This window comes from Myiozetetes cayanensis, unplaced genomic scaffold (genome assembly GCF_022539395.1).
Source record: "Myiozetetes cayanensis isolate MyiCay16 unplaced genomic scaffold, myiCay2020 scf4, whole genome shotgun sequence".
In the NCBI taxonomy this organism is placed as follows: Eukaryota; Metazoa; Chordata; class Aves; order Passeriformes; family Tyrannidae; genus Myiozetetes; species Myiozetetes cayanensis.
In genome coordinates, this window is record NW_026087631.1 from 70,326,822 (window position 1) to 70,339,425 (window position 12,604).

General features: G+C 44.9%; 1 protein-coding gene across 1 annotated transcript in view; it reads right to left on the minus strand.

Annotated features, from left to right (window-relative positions):
• LOXHD1 (lipoxygenase homology PLAT domains 1) overlaps positions 1 to 12,604 on the minus strand; it is a 150,161-nt gene that overhangs the window by 89,479 nt on the left and 48,078 nt on the right. Inside the window, exons 8-13 of the mRNA XM_050329855.1 lie at positions 11,586 to 11,836; positions 10,342 to 10,477; positions 6,660 to 6,820; positions 6,278 to 6,364; positions 3,619 to 3,754; positions 1,640 to 1,794 (exon numbers count right to left, since the gene is read on the minus strand). Of these exons, the coding sequence (XP_050185812.1) occupies positions 1,640 to 1,794; positions 3,619 to 3,754; positions 6,278 to 6,364; positions 6,660 to 6,820; positions 10,342 to 10,477; positions 11,586 to 11,836 (926 nt within the window). The remainder of the gene's footprint in view (positions 1 to 1,639; positions 1,795 to 3,618; positions 3,755 to 6,277; positions 6,365 to 6,659; positions 6,821 to 10,341; positions 10,478 to 11,585; positions 11,837 to 12,604) is intronic.

Below are 12,604 nucleotides of genomic sequence, written 5' to 3' on the forward strand. Positions count from 1 at the left end.
GCATACTATTAATCACATGATTTGATTGCCAAAATTATGTTTCCCTTTTTATCCTCCTTCATGAAAGGTAGCCCATAACTCTTTTTTTTTTTTTTTGTGAGTAAATGGAGATGTCATGGAATCCCAGAATGGTTTGGGTTGGAAGGGACTTTAAGGATAATCTCATTCCAGCCCCTCTGCTGTGGGAAGGGACATCTTCCACTAGACCAAGTTGGTCAAAGTCTCATCCAGCCTGAACTTGAACAGGGTGGAGCATCCCATAAAGTAGCCTTCATCTGGGTTTAACATATTTGTATCCTCTGTGAACCAAGCATCTTTCTTTGGAACTGCACTGAAACAGCCTTCAAACCACCACCAAAACATGACCATTTCGACAAAACTAGGCTTCACCAAATGACAAAATACCACATTTTATAGCCTGGGCCTACCTTTTAAAACTAAAATATCTGCAATTTAAATGCATAGGCAAAAAAAAAGATGTTCAAAATGTCCACATGTGCAAACCTTTATATCATTTAACAGCAGAATGGACTCTCACACTTTGTAATTGCCACATGTTTCCACATACAGACCTTACAAGCACAAGAAATACCTGAAGAAAGTTGTTTTAAACTCTAAAAAAATTCAGTGATTTCAGTGAGGAATTGGAAATTCTGGACAGTCAAAGGCAAATTCAATGTGCTAATGCATATTTCAGAAGCCTAAATTCAATGGTCTATTTTGAAAACGTGACCTCCTTTTATCTTCATTTTCCTTCCACTCTGAACCTTCAATCAAATAATGACAGAAGAGATGGGAAATCTGCAGACTTCTGTGATCAGATTCTCAAAATCTCCTCCCGGAGATATTGATTACATTTTACTAGTCTAAGTTGGACCCTAGAGATCCAAAATTGGATACATATTAAGTAGGTTGACCCCACAGATCAGATCAGCACAGTATTTGCTTGCTGATACTGCCAATGCTGCAAAGGCTTTAGCTGCAATTTGACTTCTTCATTATCTCCAGCTTTCCAGGGAATAAGCTTTGTCTTCATTTCAGGCCATTTCCACCCCCCTCTGTTCAGGACACAGACATACAAAAATATATTGAAAACCTCTTTGAAAATAAGACACAAAAATTGAGTGCAGGATGGTTGAGAGAGACTGGAGGAAATATAAAGGAAACATGTTAGTCTTTCGGTTCTGAATTTCACATCAAATAAGATGCTTTTTCTTCCTTTGCCCCAGGAGCCGAATTTTTTCTATACTGATGGAGGAGGAAAGGCTCCCTTTTATTCTTGGAAAATTTCCTGAAAGCCTACTCCAATCTGGAGATGCAATTTCAGCAGTCAGTACTTATCTGGGGAGTAAACCAAGAGACTCTTTCATGAACATACAGACATCAAGCAAGGGCACACTGTCCCTGACCTAAGCCTCCCTCCAGCTGCAACCTGTTATGATGATGTGTCTACATGATTTATTTCTCCCCTACCGCCCCAGCCCGAGCTGGCAAGGAAATCAGCTGAGTTTACAAACACACACCTCAAAAAGAAAAAGGGAGAAAAGAAAAAAAACCAAACAGAAGAAAAGAAATGAAATTTATAAAACCATCGCACACTTTTTAAAGCCTGTCTCGAGGTGCTGCTGAGCGAACTTACGTTGCCTTTCTCAAATTTGTTGACGGTGTTGATGCAGTTGTAGAGGACGCGCTCGCCCGTGTCCCCCTGGTCGCCGATGAGGCAGACAAAGACGTTGGCATCTGTGCCGCTCCCGCTGACGGTCCCCGTGCACACTGTCACACGGTATTTTATCACTGGGGGAGACATAAATTAATAAAACAGTTTCGGCAACACGATTAATTGCCATTGAAATTCACCGAGGGTTTTTTTTTTGACGGGCCTGTAATTAACTTTAAGTGTCCGTGCTTCCAGCTGGTACTTGTGCTGATGCATTGGCTTTTTACACTTGCTAGTTATCACCAGGGAAAGAAAACAAGCCAAAATAGGAAGACATGAAATGGTAAGAGGACCCATAAAAGGCCCCTGGAGAAGGACATAAAGATGCTGACCCCTCCAAGAAAAGCCTCATGAATTGGAGTGCATGGCCTTATTGAGGTCTCAGTCCTGCTAAATCCCCTCCTGCCTTCCCAAAACGGTCCTGGTGATGGGGGACCCGGTAAAGTGTTTGGAGAAAACAACGTTTTCAGCATCCAGGGGCATGGCAGGAAGACAGAAAGAGTTAGAAAGGGATAAGTGCTCAGATATCTCAGGAACGGGCTCTTCATCTTGGATTTATGGGGCAAGACAAGCCCAGTTGGCCCCATCGCCTTGAGACCCTTATAATCATAGAATCATAAAATTATAGAATCCCTGATGCTGGAAAAGGCTTCCAAGATCATGCAAGACTCCAAACTTCATGCAGGAGTTAAGGTTGTGTCCTTGTTATTTCAGATGTCCCTGTGTCCTTTGAGATCTTTATTTAGGATTTTTCTGGGTGGATTTTGAGCTGCCATCTTCCTCCCCCAGCCCTACCCTCATCGCACTGGGTGAAGGATTTCCAGGAAGAAATATCACAAGGAAGAGCCAGCCCACAGACCAACCTTTGAGAGAGGGACCTTCTTCTCCAGTGCAGGGAAGGGACAAGAAGTGTTGCTCCCACCCTCCCTCCAAAACCCACCTGCAAGCCCAACATGCAGGTGCTGCAACTCGACTCTGCTCAGCACAGCTACTCCTCTCAGGGAAGTGCCTGTGTGAGGATTCAAGCTGCCCTCTCCACAGTTGATTAAAAATACATTTCAAAAACCAGGTTTATTTACATTTTAATAACATCTGCAATTACAATTACTCTTCCTCTCCCGAGGAACTGCTCTGCTGCATGCAGATCATTGAAATCAGAAATTTCAGAAAACAGGGGACTCGTGGTCTACAGAGTGTGGGTGCTTTGGTGGAAATGTGAAAAATCCCACTGCCCACCTCGAGATATTCTGCCCTCCGAAACTCTCCCTCTAAACACATTTAGTTCTTGTGACACAAGGTCAAGTCAGGAGTGGCCACTTCAAGGAAGCCAGTGCGAAGTTCTGCAGCTTTCCTTAATTAAGTCTCCAGATCAATTAAATGAATAAATAGTTTGGATTGCTTATACATACTGAAAGATGCATTTGCTTTTGCACTGCTGTTCTGTGCAACTTCCCATATATTCATACATACAGCTGCATAAATTTGCATATAACTAAATAAAACCTTAAACATGATTGTTGAATTGTAGATTGCATTTCAGCTAAGCTTGCTTTCCATGAACATCCCTCAGACCTTGCATTTCACATTTTAAGGGAGACTGGAAAAAAACCCACAAGTCTTACAAAACCCCAACTAACTCCGGAATCATTTGTGCTGTGGCCAGATCTCTCCCATTTCCCATCACAGAGACATTTGCTAACAAAAAGAAAAAAAAAAAAAAGCCTGGGATTTCTGAAGCTTCATGCAGCTAATGGTGCACACAGAAAATACTGCAGAGAGAAAGTGCCAGAAAGAGAAGGTAAGTGAATCGCATCGGTCTGCCTGCGCATCTCTCGCACAAAGGGGGTTCCTTTCTATTCAGGTCCTAAGCAAGAGCCCTGCACAGAGCCTGTGGCTCTCACCTGGCATGACTTCAGACACCAGAGATCCCTCCGCAGGGAGCTCCCTCACGATCTCGTTGTCATCTTCATTTATATCGAGCCAGCGGCCACAGTTGAACGAGTATTTTTCTTTTGTCAGCGTTTTCAGCAGAGTTACCTTCATTAAACCAAAACACTGCATGAGTTCAGAGGCTTAAAGACAAAAAAGCAATAAGCTCCTGACAGGCTTTTGCCAGGGAGGCAGGAGTAGGTAGCAGCAGAGAAACAAAACACATTAATAATGAGGCTGTTAATTCCGACTCGTGCACTCTAGTGATGCATGGAGCAAAGTCATAGCTGATGGCTTTTCAAGTCCTTTTTTCCCCAGTCAGTCCCTGGTGTTGTGAAAGTTTTGAAGGATTCTGTGGTTCTTAAAGTTTCTCATCATAAGACACTGTATAAACCCAAAGATCTGCAGTAGCTTCCAAATGAGTAATGAGCAAGTAAGATAGTGGTCTGCAGTTGTCTGTTGAAGGAAGGGTACAGTGAAGGTTTGTGAAATCACAGGTGACGTGAAGAAAGCAAAGAGGGGTCAACTGTTCACTGTTCTACCGCAAAAACTACAGGGCATCAAATGATGCTTGTGGAACAAAGTTCTAAGCAAACAAAAGGGCACAACCAGCCTGTGAAGTCCTTGCCAAAAGCTATTACGGTTGCTAAAATTTTAACTGCTCAAGGGGAGGCTGGAAACTTTGAACAAATGGTTGGAAGAAAAATCTATTAAATGCTTTGTATTTGGTAGATCTGTTCAGGAAGTAAGAGTCCAATTAAATAGTCAAAAACTGGAAGAATTTTAGAAGTATCATAAACACTTCTCCTTTTCTTGCACTTCTCTAGATGGACTAGAGAGACTTTTGGCCTGACCAGTGTGGCTGCTTTATGTTCTTGTAATAGAAAATAAAAGCCTGACCTGGTATGAAGCTAACCTGGGACAAAACATGTGAGGACTGCATCATTTAAGGCTTCACCTGAGTTCCTAGGTGCTAAAATGGACACACAAGTGATGTGATTCATGTGCCAGGAGCCTGATGCACCCAGAAAACATCGGGCTGGCTGCATATGGACAGGTTGATTTCATGGTGTCACAGAATCATAGAATCATTTAGGTTGAAATAGACTTGCAATATCCTTGAGTCCAACCATAAGGTCATTGATGCATTTCATGCACCTTAACCACGTTTGCCTAGGCAGTTTGGCCAAAAGCGAATCCTAGACACGCTACCAGATCCTTCTCGTCCTTCCCGAGCACAGTTTTTGTGCAGGAAAGCAGGATGCCACAGGGAAATATATAGCTATGGAGGATACAAGCATTCTTGTTCATCATTTGTGATGAGCGAGAACCAACAGAGATGACTGCAGTGGCCCAAAGTCTGACCAGCACTTTCTTTCTGATAAAGATCACAGTCAGGCTCCTTCCCCCACCATACGCTGACAACAGCAGTATTTGCTGCCCTCTTCCCACTGGAGGTGGGTGTTGGCTGCGGATGCTTTTGCAGCTCCATGACAATGCAGGAGAACAGGATCTGTCAAACCACATTAGAGGCACTCATGAGAAACCTCCAAGCGCTAAATTGTGATTTATCAACACAGTTATTTACAGATGCAGAGCTAAGTGTGTGTTTTGTTAAGTGCAGAGAGTGCCTTCCAGGGTGCTCAGGAGGAGTATGGGCAAAACTCAGGGATGAACCTGCTGCCTAGACAACCCAGGGGGAGGGCTCATAGCATGGTAATCAATGCTGGTAGAGCAAAAGACATATGCCTGAGGTTCGAGCAGATCATCCTTTTAATTTCCCAAACAGCTCAGTGCTGCTGTCCTCTGCACAGCCTCTGTGGTCTCCTCCAGTCTGCAGGTGAGCACCTCCTGCCAGCACTTCGGGGCAGGTGATGCTCCACTGTGCAGCAGTTCTCTGCTGTAGTCGGTTCTTTGTTACGGACAGTCTAAGTAGGCCACAGAAGGAGTGGGTTTGCCTCTCTGTACAGTAATGATGTCTGGGAGCAGGAAGGGCAAGGAAAAACACCCTGGTAGCAGTGAGATGGGACTACAGTGGTCTGATGGGAAAACGTGGTTTTCACCATCAATCTGGGCTGTTGGGAGCTGCCTCTTCCCATTACTCTGATTCCCTAGACACAGAATACTTTAGATTAGAAAATCCCTCCAAAATAATTAAGTCAAATCATTCCCCCACCACTGCCAAGGCCACCACTAACCCATGTCCTCAAGTGCCACATCTACAGGGCTTTTAAATCCCTTCAGGGATGGGGACTCCACCACTGCCCTGGGCAGCTGTGCCAGGGCTGGACAACCCTTTCCATGAAGGAATCTTTCCTAATATCCAATCTAAACCTCCCCTGATGCAACCTGAGGCTATTTTCCCTTCTCCTGTCACTTGTTACCTGGGAGAAGAGACCAAACCTCACCTGGCTAGAACCTCCTTTCAGGGAGTTGTAGAGAGTGAGAAGTTCCCCTCTGAGCCTCCTTTTCTCCAAGCTTCCACCCCTCGGCCTGACAGGGAGGCACCTCTGATCACTGCAGCACATCAAACTCCGCTGTCAGCTGGGGAGCAGTGACTCAGGACTGGCTCTGCACACCTCTCTGACCAGTCTGGCTTTTCAGATCTACCTTCCCTTGCTGTCCCCTCACCTTATTCAGGTGCCAGCCAGCAAAAGGATTTCTTTTCTCGTGCCATATCCGAAGCTTATAAAACGTGCCCAGATCAGGGAGCTCGATCTATAGAGGGGAAAAAAAAGTCCATTATCCATTTCTGTATGTCAGCAAAAGGTGCACACAAAGGACACCTCTGAACATCTCTTCAGAGTTAAATCAGAGAGGAGTCAATAACTAAGCCTAATCCCTGTTTGGAGAGGACAAGGCATATCATTTGCATCACCGCCAAACTTCACCTCCAATATAGGAGGATTTACCAAGGTAAAGACCTCATGCTGGTGATTTTCCATGTAGGGTTGAAGCTAATGCCATGGAAAACAATGCCAAGCCAAGTTTACCACTTGTACATGATTCATACCATGAACTTGTCAGTCTGTCCAGTTTCAAAGTTGTCTGAATTGTTGTCCAGCTTCATCTCATCTGACTTCCCCTTGTCTCCATAAATCTGGAAGAAGATGGTGGCATCTGTCCCTGCGTTCTTAATGTCGCTTGTCCAGATCCAGAGAGACCAGGGGTTCTCTAGAAAGAGAGGTTTAAAAGTAAGTTTTAAGGGTGACCTGGTAAAAAACCATAATTCTCATTATTTCCTCTGGTAGGTAAAGAGGGCAGGATGACATGAAAGAAGACCAAGACATTTCATCTTTTTCTGCACAAACGTAATCAGCTGCTACCTGACTTGTAGTAATGAGATTGGCTGGAAGTACAATTCTGTGATTTCATTTAAAAGAAAATTAGGTAAAACCAAAAATCACCACTTTTGAGGTGAATCATGTTCTTCTGTTATACATTAGGAATAGGGTAGTGCAGGGATGTGCTCCATCCCTGTAATTTCAGTATACTTCCAGTATATATAATATATGCTTTCAGTATATATAATTTCAGTATATAAACAACTATAGCTTCAAAGACCATAAAGCCAAGGAAATATTCAGCTTTCCTTCTGCCAAAGGGAAAGAGTCTCCAGTTATTCGAGCATGGTGCAATGAAGCTCCAGGTAGCTCCTAAACTTCCTGGATCCGTGTCTGGAACAAGGAGCAGCACAACACAGACGGGGTAACGAGCCTTCCTGACAATGGGTTAGTTACCCCAGATATGCCTTTTGCAAAACAGGCTGGCTCAGAGGCTACTCAGGTATCCCTAACCGGGCTGCACCATGTGGAGCAAACACACTCAGGAGCAACACAAAGATATTTCCCAAAAGTTTTAAAATTATTTAAATGCCTCAATCCCACCCAATCTCAGTTAGCACTTTTTTTTTTTTTTAATGCTATGTGATGTGCCAAAAGATTGTGGCCAAGCTGCAAATTTTTTACCTCTTAAATATTCACTTTCTTTTAACTGTAAGACGAGCCCACCTGGCAGCAAGTTTACACTGATTTTCATATGAGAATGTGGTTGCATATAAAAAAGGTGACATTATATGCACTAAGGAGCCCCTCATCTGCATTCTTTATTGATGCTAATGTGTGTCGCTTTTGCAGGCCTTGCAGCACCTACAGGAGAGGGAACAGCCTTCTTTCCCCACTCAGACATCAGCTGAATTATTAACAAATCTTAATGAGAGAACTGCTAACCCTTTCAGTATGCCTGAGCCCACACCAGCACGGCTTGACCTTCAGAGCCCAGAATGGAATATAAAAATATGATGACATGCATATAAATTAGATTTTTACTGATCTACTCAGTGTTTGACTGTAAAAAAAAAAAAAAAAAAAAAAGGCAAGAGCTACTGAAAAAAAAATTAAGGGAAGACGGAACTCTTAGAAAAAGTTTTGCCCTTGTTTCAATAATATACAAAATGTTCATGACCACTTCTTTCTGAAAAGCACCAGCAGGTTTTATATGAGCAGAAATGAAGCAAAGGGGGTTCTGTGGATAGCATGTGATAGAGAAGCATGGTCTCCCTGGGGAAAAGAGCAAGGGCAATTCAGACACCAGAGACTGCTCTCATCTGTCTGGTTTGGCCTCCCTGACCTCTTGCTGAAGGAAAAGAGGAGTGATGCCTGTGTGGAGGGGGAAACTGGACCTTGTACCAGGATTAAATGCAGATAGAGGGCTGTCAGGGAGAAACCACACAGGGAGAAACACGGGTGAGCTAGGGGCAGCAGCTGCTGGAGGTGACCAGGCATTTCCCCGAAAGCACATCATCATCCTCCTTAGGGCTCACAGAGCACACTCCCCTGTTTTTTTGTGCCTTCACATCAAGGTATCCAGGCAATCAGGAAATTCTCAGAGCAAGAGCAAATACTCCCCAGGTCACAAACACCGGGGAGGGCTAAATCTGACACAACAATTTCCAGCATAACATTCAAGATGAGGAAGGGAGGGAGTGAAAAAAAACCCAGAACACCCAGAATAAATACAAGCTACACACGGAGCTGCAATCTGCTGTGGGAGCAGCTTGTGGATGCTGTGCTGGGAGATGTTTCACCATGGATACCCCAAGTGAGGTTCAGCCCAGCTTTGATCAGCCCCACAGAAAGGGACAGTCCTGTATGCAGGGGGAGATAGGCGAGATGACATAATAGGTCTTTTCTAAGTCCGAGTCTTACGCTTCTATAATCTGGCAGCTAAAGGTCACAGATTTCTCAAGGCTAATGCTCCCTGTCTATCTCCTGCAATGCAGTGGCAGGGGAATTAGCCTGTCAATAACAATCAGAGCCGATAACAGAGGGTTAAAGGTTGCAGATGCTTTAGCTAAATGGACCGAGTCGGAGGCGCAGTGTGGTTGTAACACTGACTAACATTTAGATAAAGCTTATTTAAATGAACTGCTGTTTAAGCAGGAGCCCACCCGAAGCACACACGGATTAGGCTGCGTCCATTATCCTAATTAAAAGATTCTGTTTACACACACAGGCACCGGCGCACGATGTGCTTTGCTCGGTGCAAAACCAGCCAGCGAAGCGAGGCCGGTGCTGGAGCCTGTGTGGATGGATGAGCACGATGAACATGCCCATGCACTGCTCGGCAGGGCACAGAGCAGCTCCTCCCTGCAAACGTGTGCCATTGCCTCCCTCTAGAGAGAAGCCTTCAAATTCAGCACCCCTGTGCCCCGGGAGGCACATTCAGTAGCTGGACAGGACTCACACTGGTTATTTCTCTAAGGTCAAGAATAAAAAAAAAAAAAAAGTTGGAAGTTAGCAGGAGGAGTTTTGTTTTTCTTTCCTTTTTTTTTTTTTTCCTTTCTTCCCTCTCAGGGTTGTCTTTTTATTGTGTTTAGGTTTTGTTTCCATCTAGAACAAGAAAACTTTGCTTCTGTAGTGATAGGAGATGTAGCCTGGCTTGTCTGCAAACGTAAGATGGTGGCTGAGGCAGCCCCAAGCACAGTGAACCTGGGAAGGCCAACAGGTCAAACTTCTTCCTTTAAGAAAATGAGAGTAATTCTTCAAAATATTGTAGAAGTTTAATTTTAAACTCCCCAAAGCAGGACGTTCAAAGCTGAAGCTCGTGCCCCAACATCAGAAGGAAGTGGAGCTGATGGAGAGAGCTCAGAGGAGGCCATGGAGATGCTGCCAGGGCTGGAGCCCCTCTGCTCTGGAGCCGGGCTGGGAGAGCTGGGGGGGTTCACCTGGAGAAGAGAAGGCTCCAGGGAGACCTGAGAGCCCCTTCCACTGTCTAAAAGAGAGCTGGAGAGGGACTTGGGACAAGGGTCTGGAGGGACAGGATGAGGAGAAATGGCTCCCCACTGCCTGATGGGATACTGGGAAGGAATTGTTGGCTGTGGGGGTGGTGAAGCCCTGGCAGAGGTTGTCCAGAGAAGCTGTGGTTGCCCCATCCCTGGAAGTGTCCAAGGCCAGGCTGGGCTGGATGGGGTTTAGAGTAACCTGGGCTAGTGGAAGGTGTGCCTGCCCATGGCAGGGGTTGGAATGAGATGCTCTGCAAATATCTCTCCCTCCCAGCCCAAACCATTCTATGACTCAACGACTCAGTTCACCTCTACCTGACCACGGGTTGTCCCATGTCACTCAGGTGACACTCGTGTTGCTTGTGGGAGGGGGGCTGATGGTCACGGGAGGCTCCTGGACATTTTTACCTACTTTTCAGTCTTTTCTGGCGTAGAGAGACCATTTCATAGAGTTCCCGCTCTATGAGACCATCTCCTTCATCTTCATCCAGCCATTTCCCACAGGGGAAGGTTTGCTCAATACCAGTGAATGGGCAGTAAACCACCACCTGGGAAAAGAGATCGGGAAAGTGGGGCTGTTTATTCTGTTACTGGCAGCCCACCTCACCTCCATACTGAAAACTTAAACGCCAAAGCAGAGGCAGAGCTGGAGATCTTGGTCCTGCTGTCAAAATCAGGTTTTGACCATGGACCAACATGGACAGGACTGTTTGCACAATTCCCAATTTGCAGTACTGTTACAACCCATCTGTCCTGTTATTCCCACTTTTGCAGCAGTGCATCAAAACGGGTCAACCAAGAAGAGGTGAAAGACCAGGAGGGGAAGGGAATGGGAACAGGAGGGTGGCTGCAGGAGTCAGCCCTGCACCACACCAGTGCATGGGTAGGGCTCTGCAGAACATGAAAGATACAAAAAGCCTTCAAACACATTCTAAGCTGACTTTGCTTTCCAGGAAAACTGCATTTCCACATAGCTTCAGGACAGGCAGCTGCCTCCCTCCCTATCCTCCCATCACCTCCTGCTGACCTTGCACATGATCTCACATCACATACTGCCCCACTATCTCCCAGCAACAGCTGAGGTCAGCCACTTTTTGCTGATGGGTTGTTTCAGGTTTTGGGTTTTTTTCTTTGTTTGTTTGTTTCTGGGTTTTTTTAAATAATTTCTGAGCTCCAGAGCATCATCTAGAAACTTCAGGGAAGTCTGAGGGTAGATGATAACTTTGAAATGCTCAGCACAATCCAACACTGCAATTCTGTCCGGCCCCTTGGGCGAACATCTGAAGGTGCTTTTGGAGCTGAGCAAACAATAATCTCTCCCTTCGTGACTGCAGAGGGGCAATCAACCCAATTAGCGAGTGATTGACTTATGCATCTAATGTGCCTTTGAGGCAATCAACTACTCCCATGCACGATGCACAGTATTGACTTGTTAAGTCGTGGATATTGCCATCCAAACAAAAGCAGGTTTATTTATTTATTTTTAAACCGTATTTGGTTGTCGGGGTCAAGCTGGGGGCAGGAGACAGTCTGACAGCTGCCTACAAACAAAAAAAAAACAAACTTGGCAGTGTTGGCTTAATGCTGGGACTCCACGACCTCAGAGGTCTTTTCCAACCTAAATGATTCTTCGAGTTTATCGTAACTAAGTCTCACCTTCTCACAGAACCAGCCAGAACTGACGCCACAATTATCGTGCCCAATGGTGACCCTGCTGAGAGGGCTGAGAAGAGCAGCTATCTCCACGTTGAAGAGATCTGTCCTGGCGCGCTCAAATTCCCCTCCTTCCAAGAAGATCTTCCCACTGTTCTTTAAGCCTTTGGAGCCGTGGAGGATTACGTGGATCTTGGAGTTTGTGCCAGCTCCTCTGATATCTCCCGTCACTACAGCCACGTTGTACACAATACCTGAAGGAATCAGGAGTTCAGTTGGGAAAAAAAGAAGGGAGGAAAGGAGTCTGAGAGCTATGATTTTGATTGGATTTGCATTGGAGTCTTCTGGTTTCCCACTGGTGTATTTTGACTTTTGACTTAGACACAGTGCAATGCTTCGTTTGTTTTTGTCCACACATAACTCTGAGAAATACACATCTACCTTCAGACTGTCCAAGAAAAAAAGGTTGGGGGTGACAAAATCCCTATGACATGATCCAGTGGAAAAAGATGTGGATTTTTTTTATTCACCATGTGGTGATGAGTAGGTGAAGAAAGGCAATAAAACTGAATGGGCAACTAAGTAGTTTGATTTTGAGAGATACCAAACACTAAATGTGTCAGGGAATGCTGAGAGGATGGAAAAGTGTTGCTTTAGAGAGGGGTGGCAAGATCTGCAGCATCACAAAACTCTGGAAGCTTCAGATCAGCAGTTTATAATGCTGCTGAAGCCACCAGGACCTCCATAGCCATTGTGAGAGCCCACAGTTCTCAGCAAAACAAGGTTTGGGAGAGATATTAACCCAGCTGGAAGAAAGAAAATATTTCTGAAAAGAAGCCAATATACATAAAAGTGTCCCATTTGGTTTTCTGGTGGGTTTTGTTTGTTTGTTTGTTTGTTTGTGGTGTTGTTGTTTGTTCGTTTTTGTTTGTGCTTTTGTCCCTTTTTTGTTTTGGTTTTGGTTTTGGTTTTTTGTTGGTTTTGGTTTTGGGTTTTTTGTTTTTGTTTTTGTTTTGGTGTTG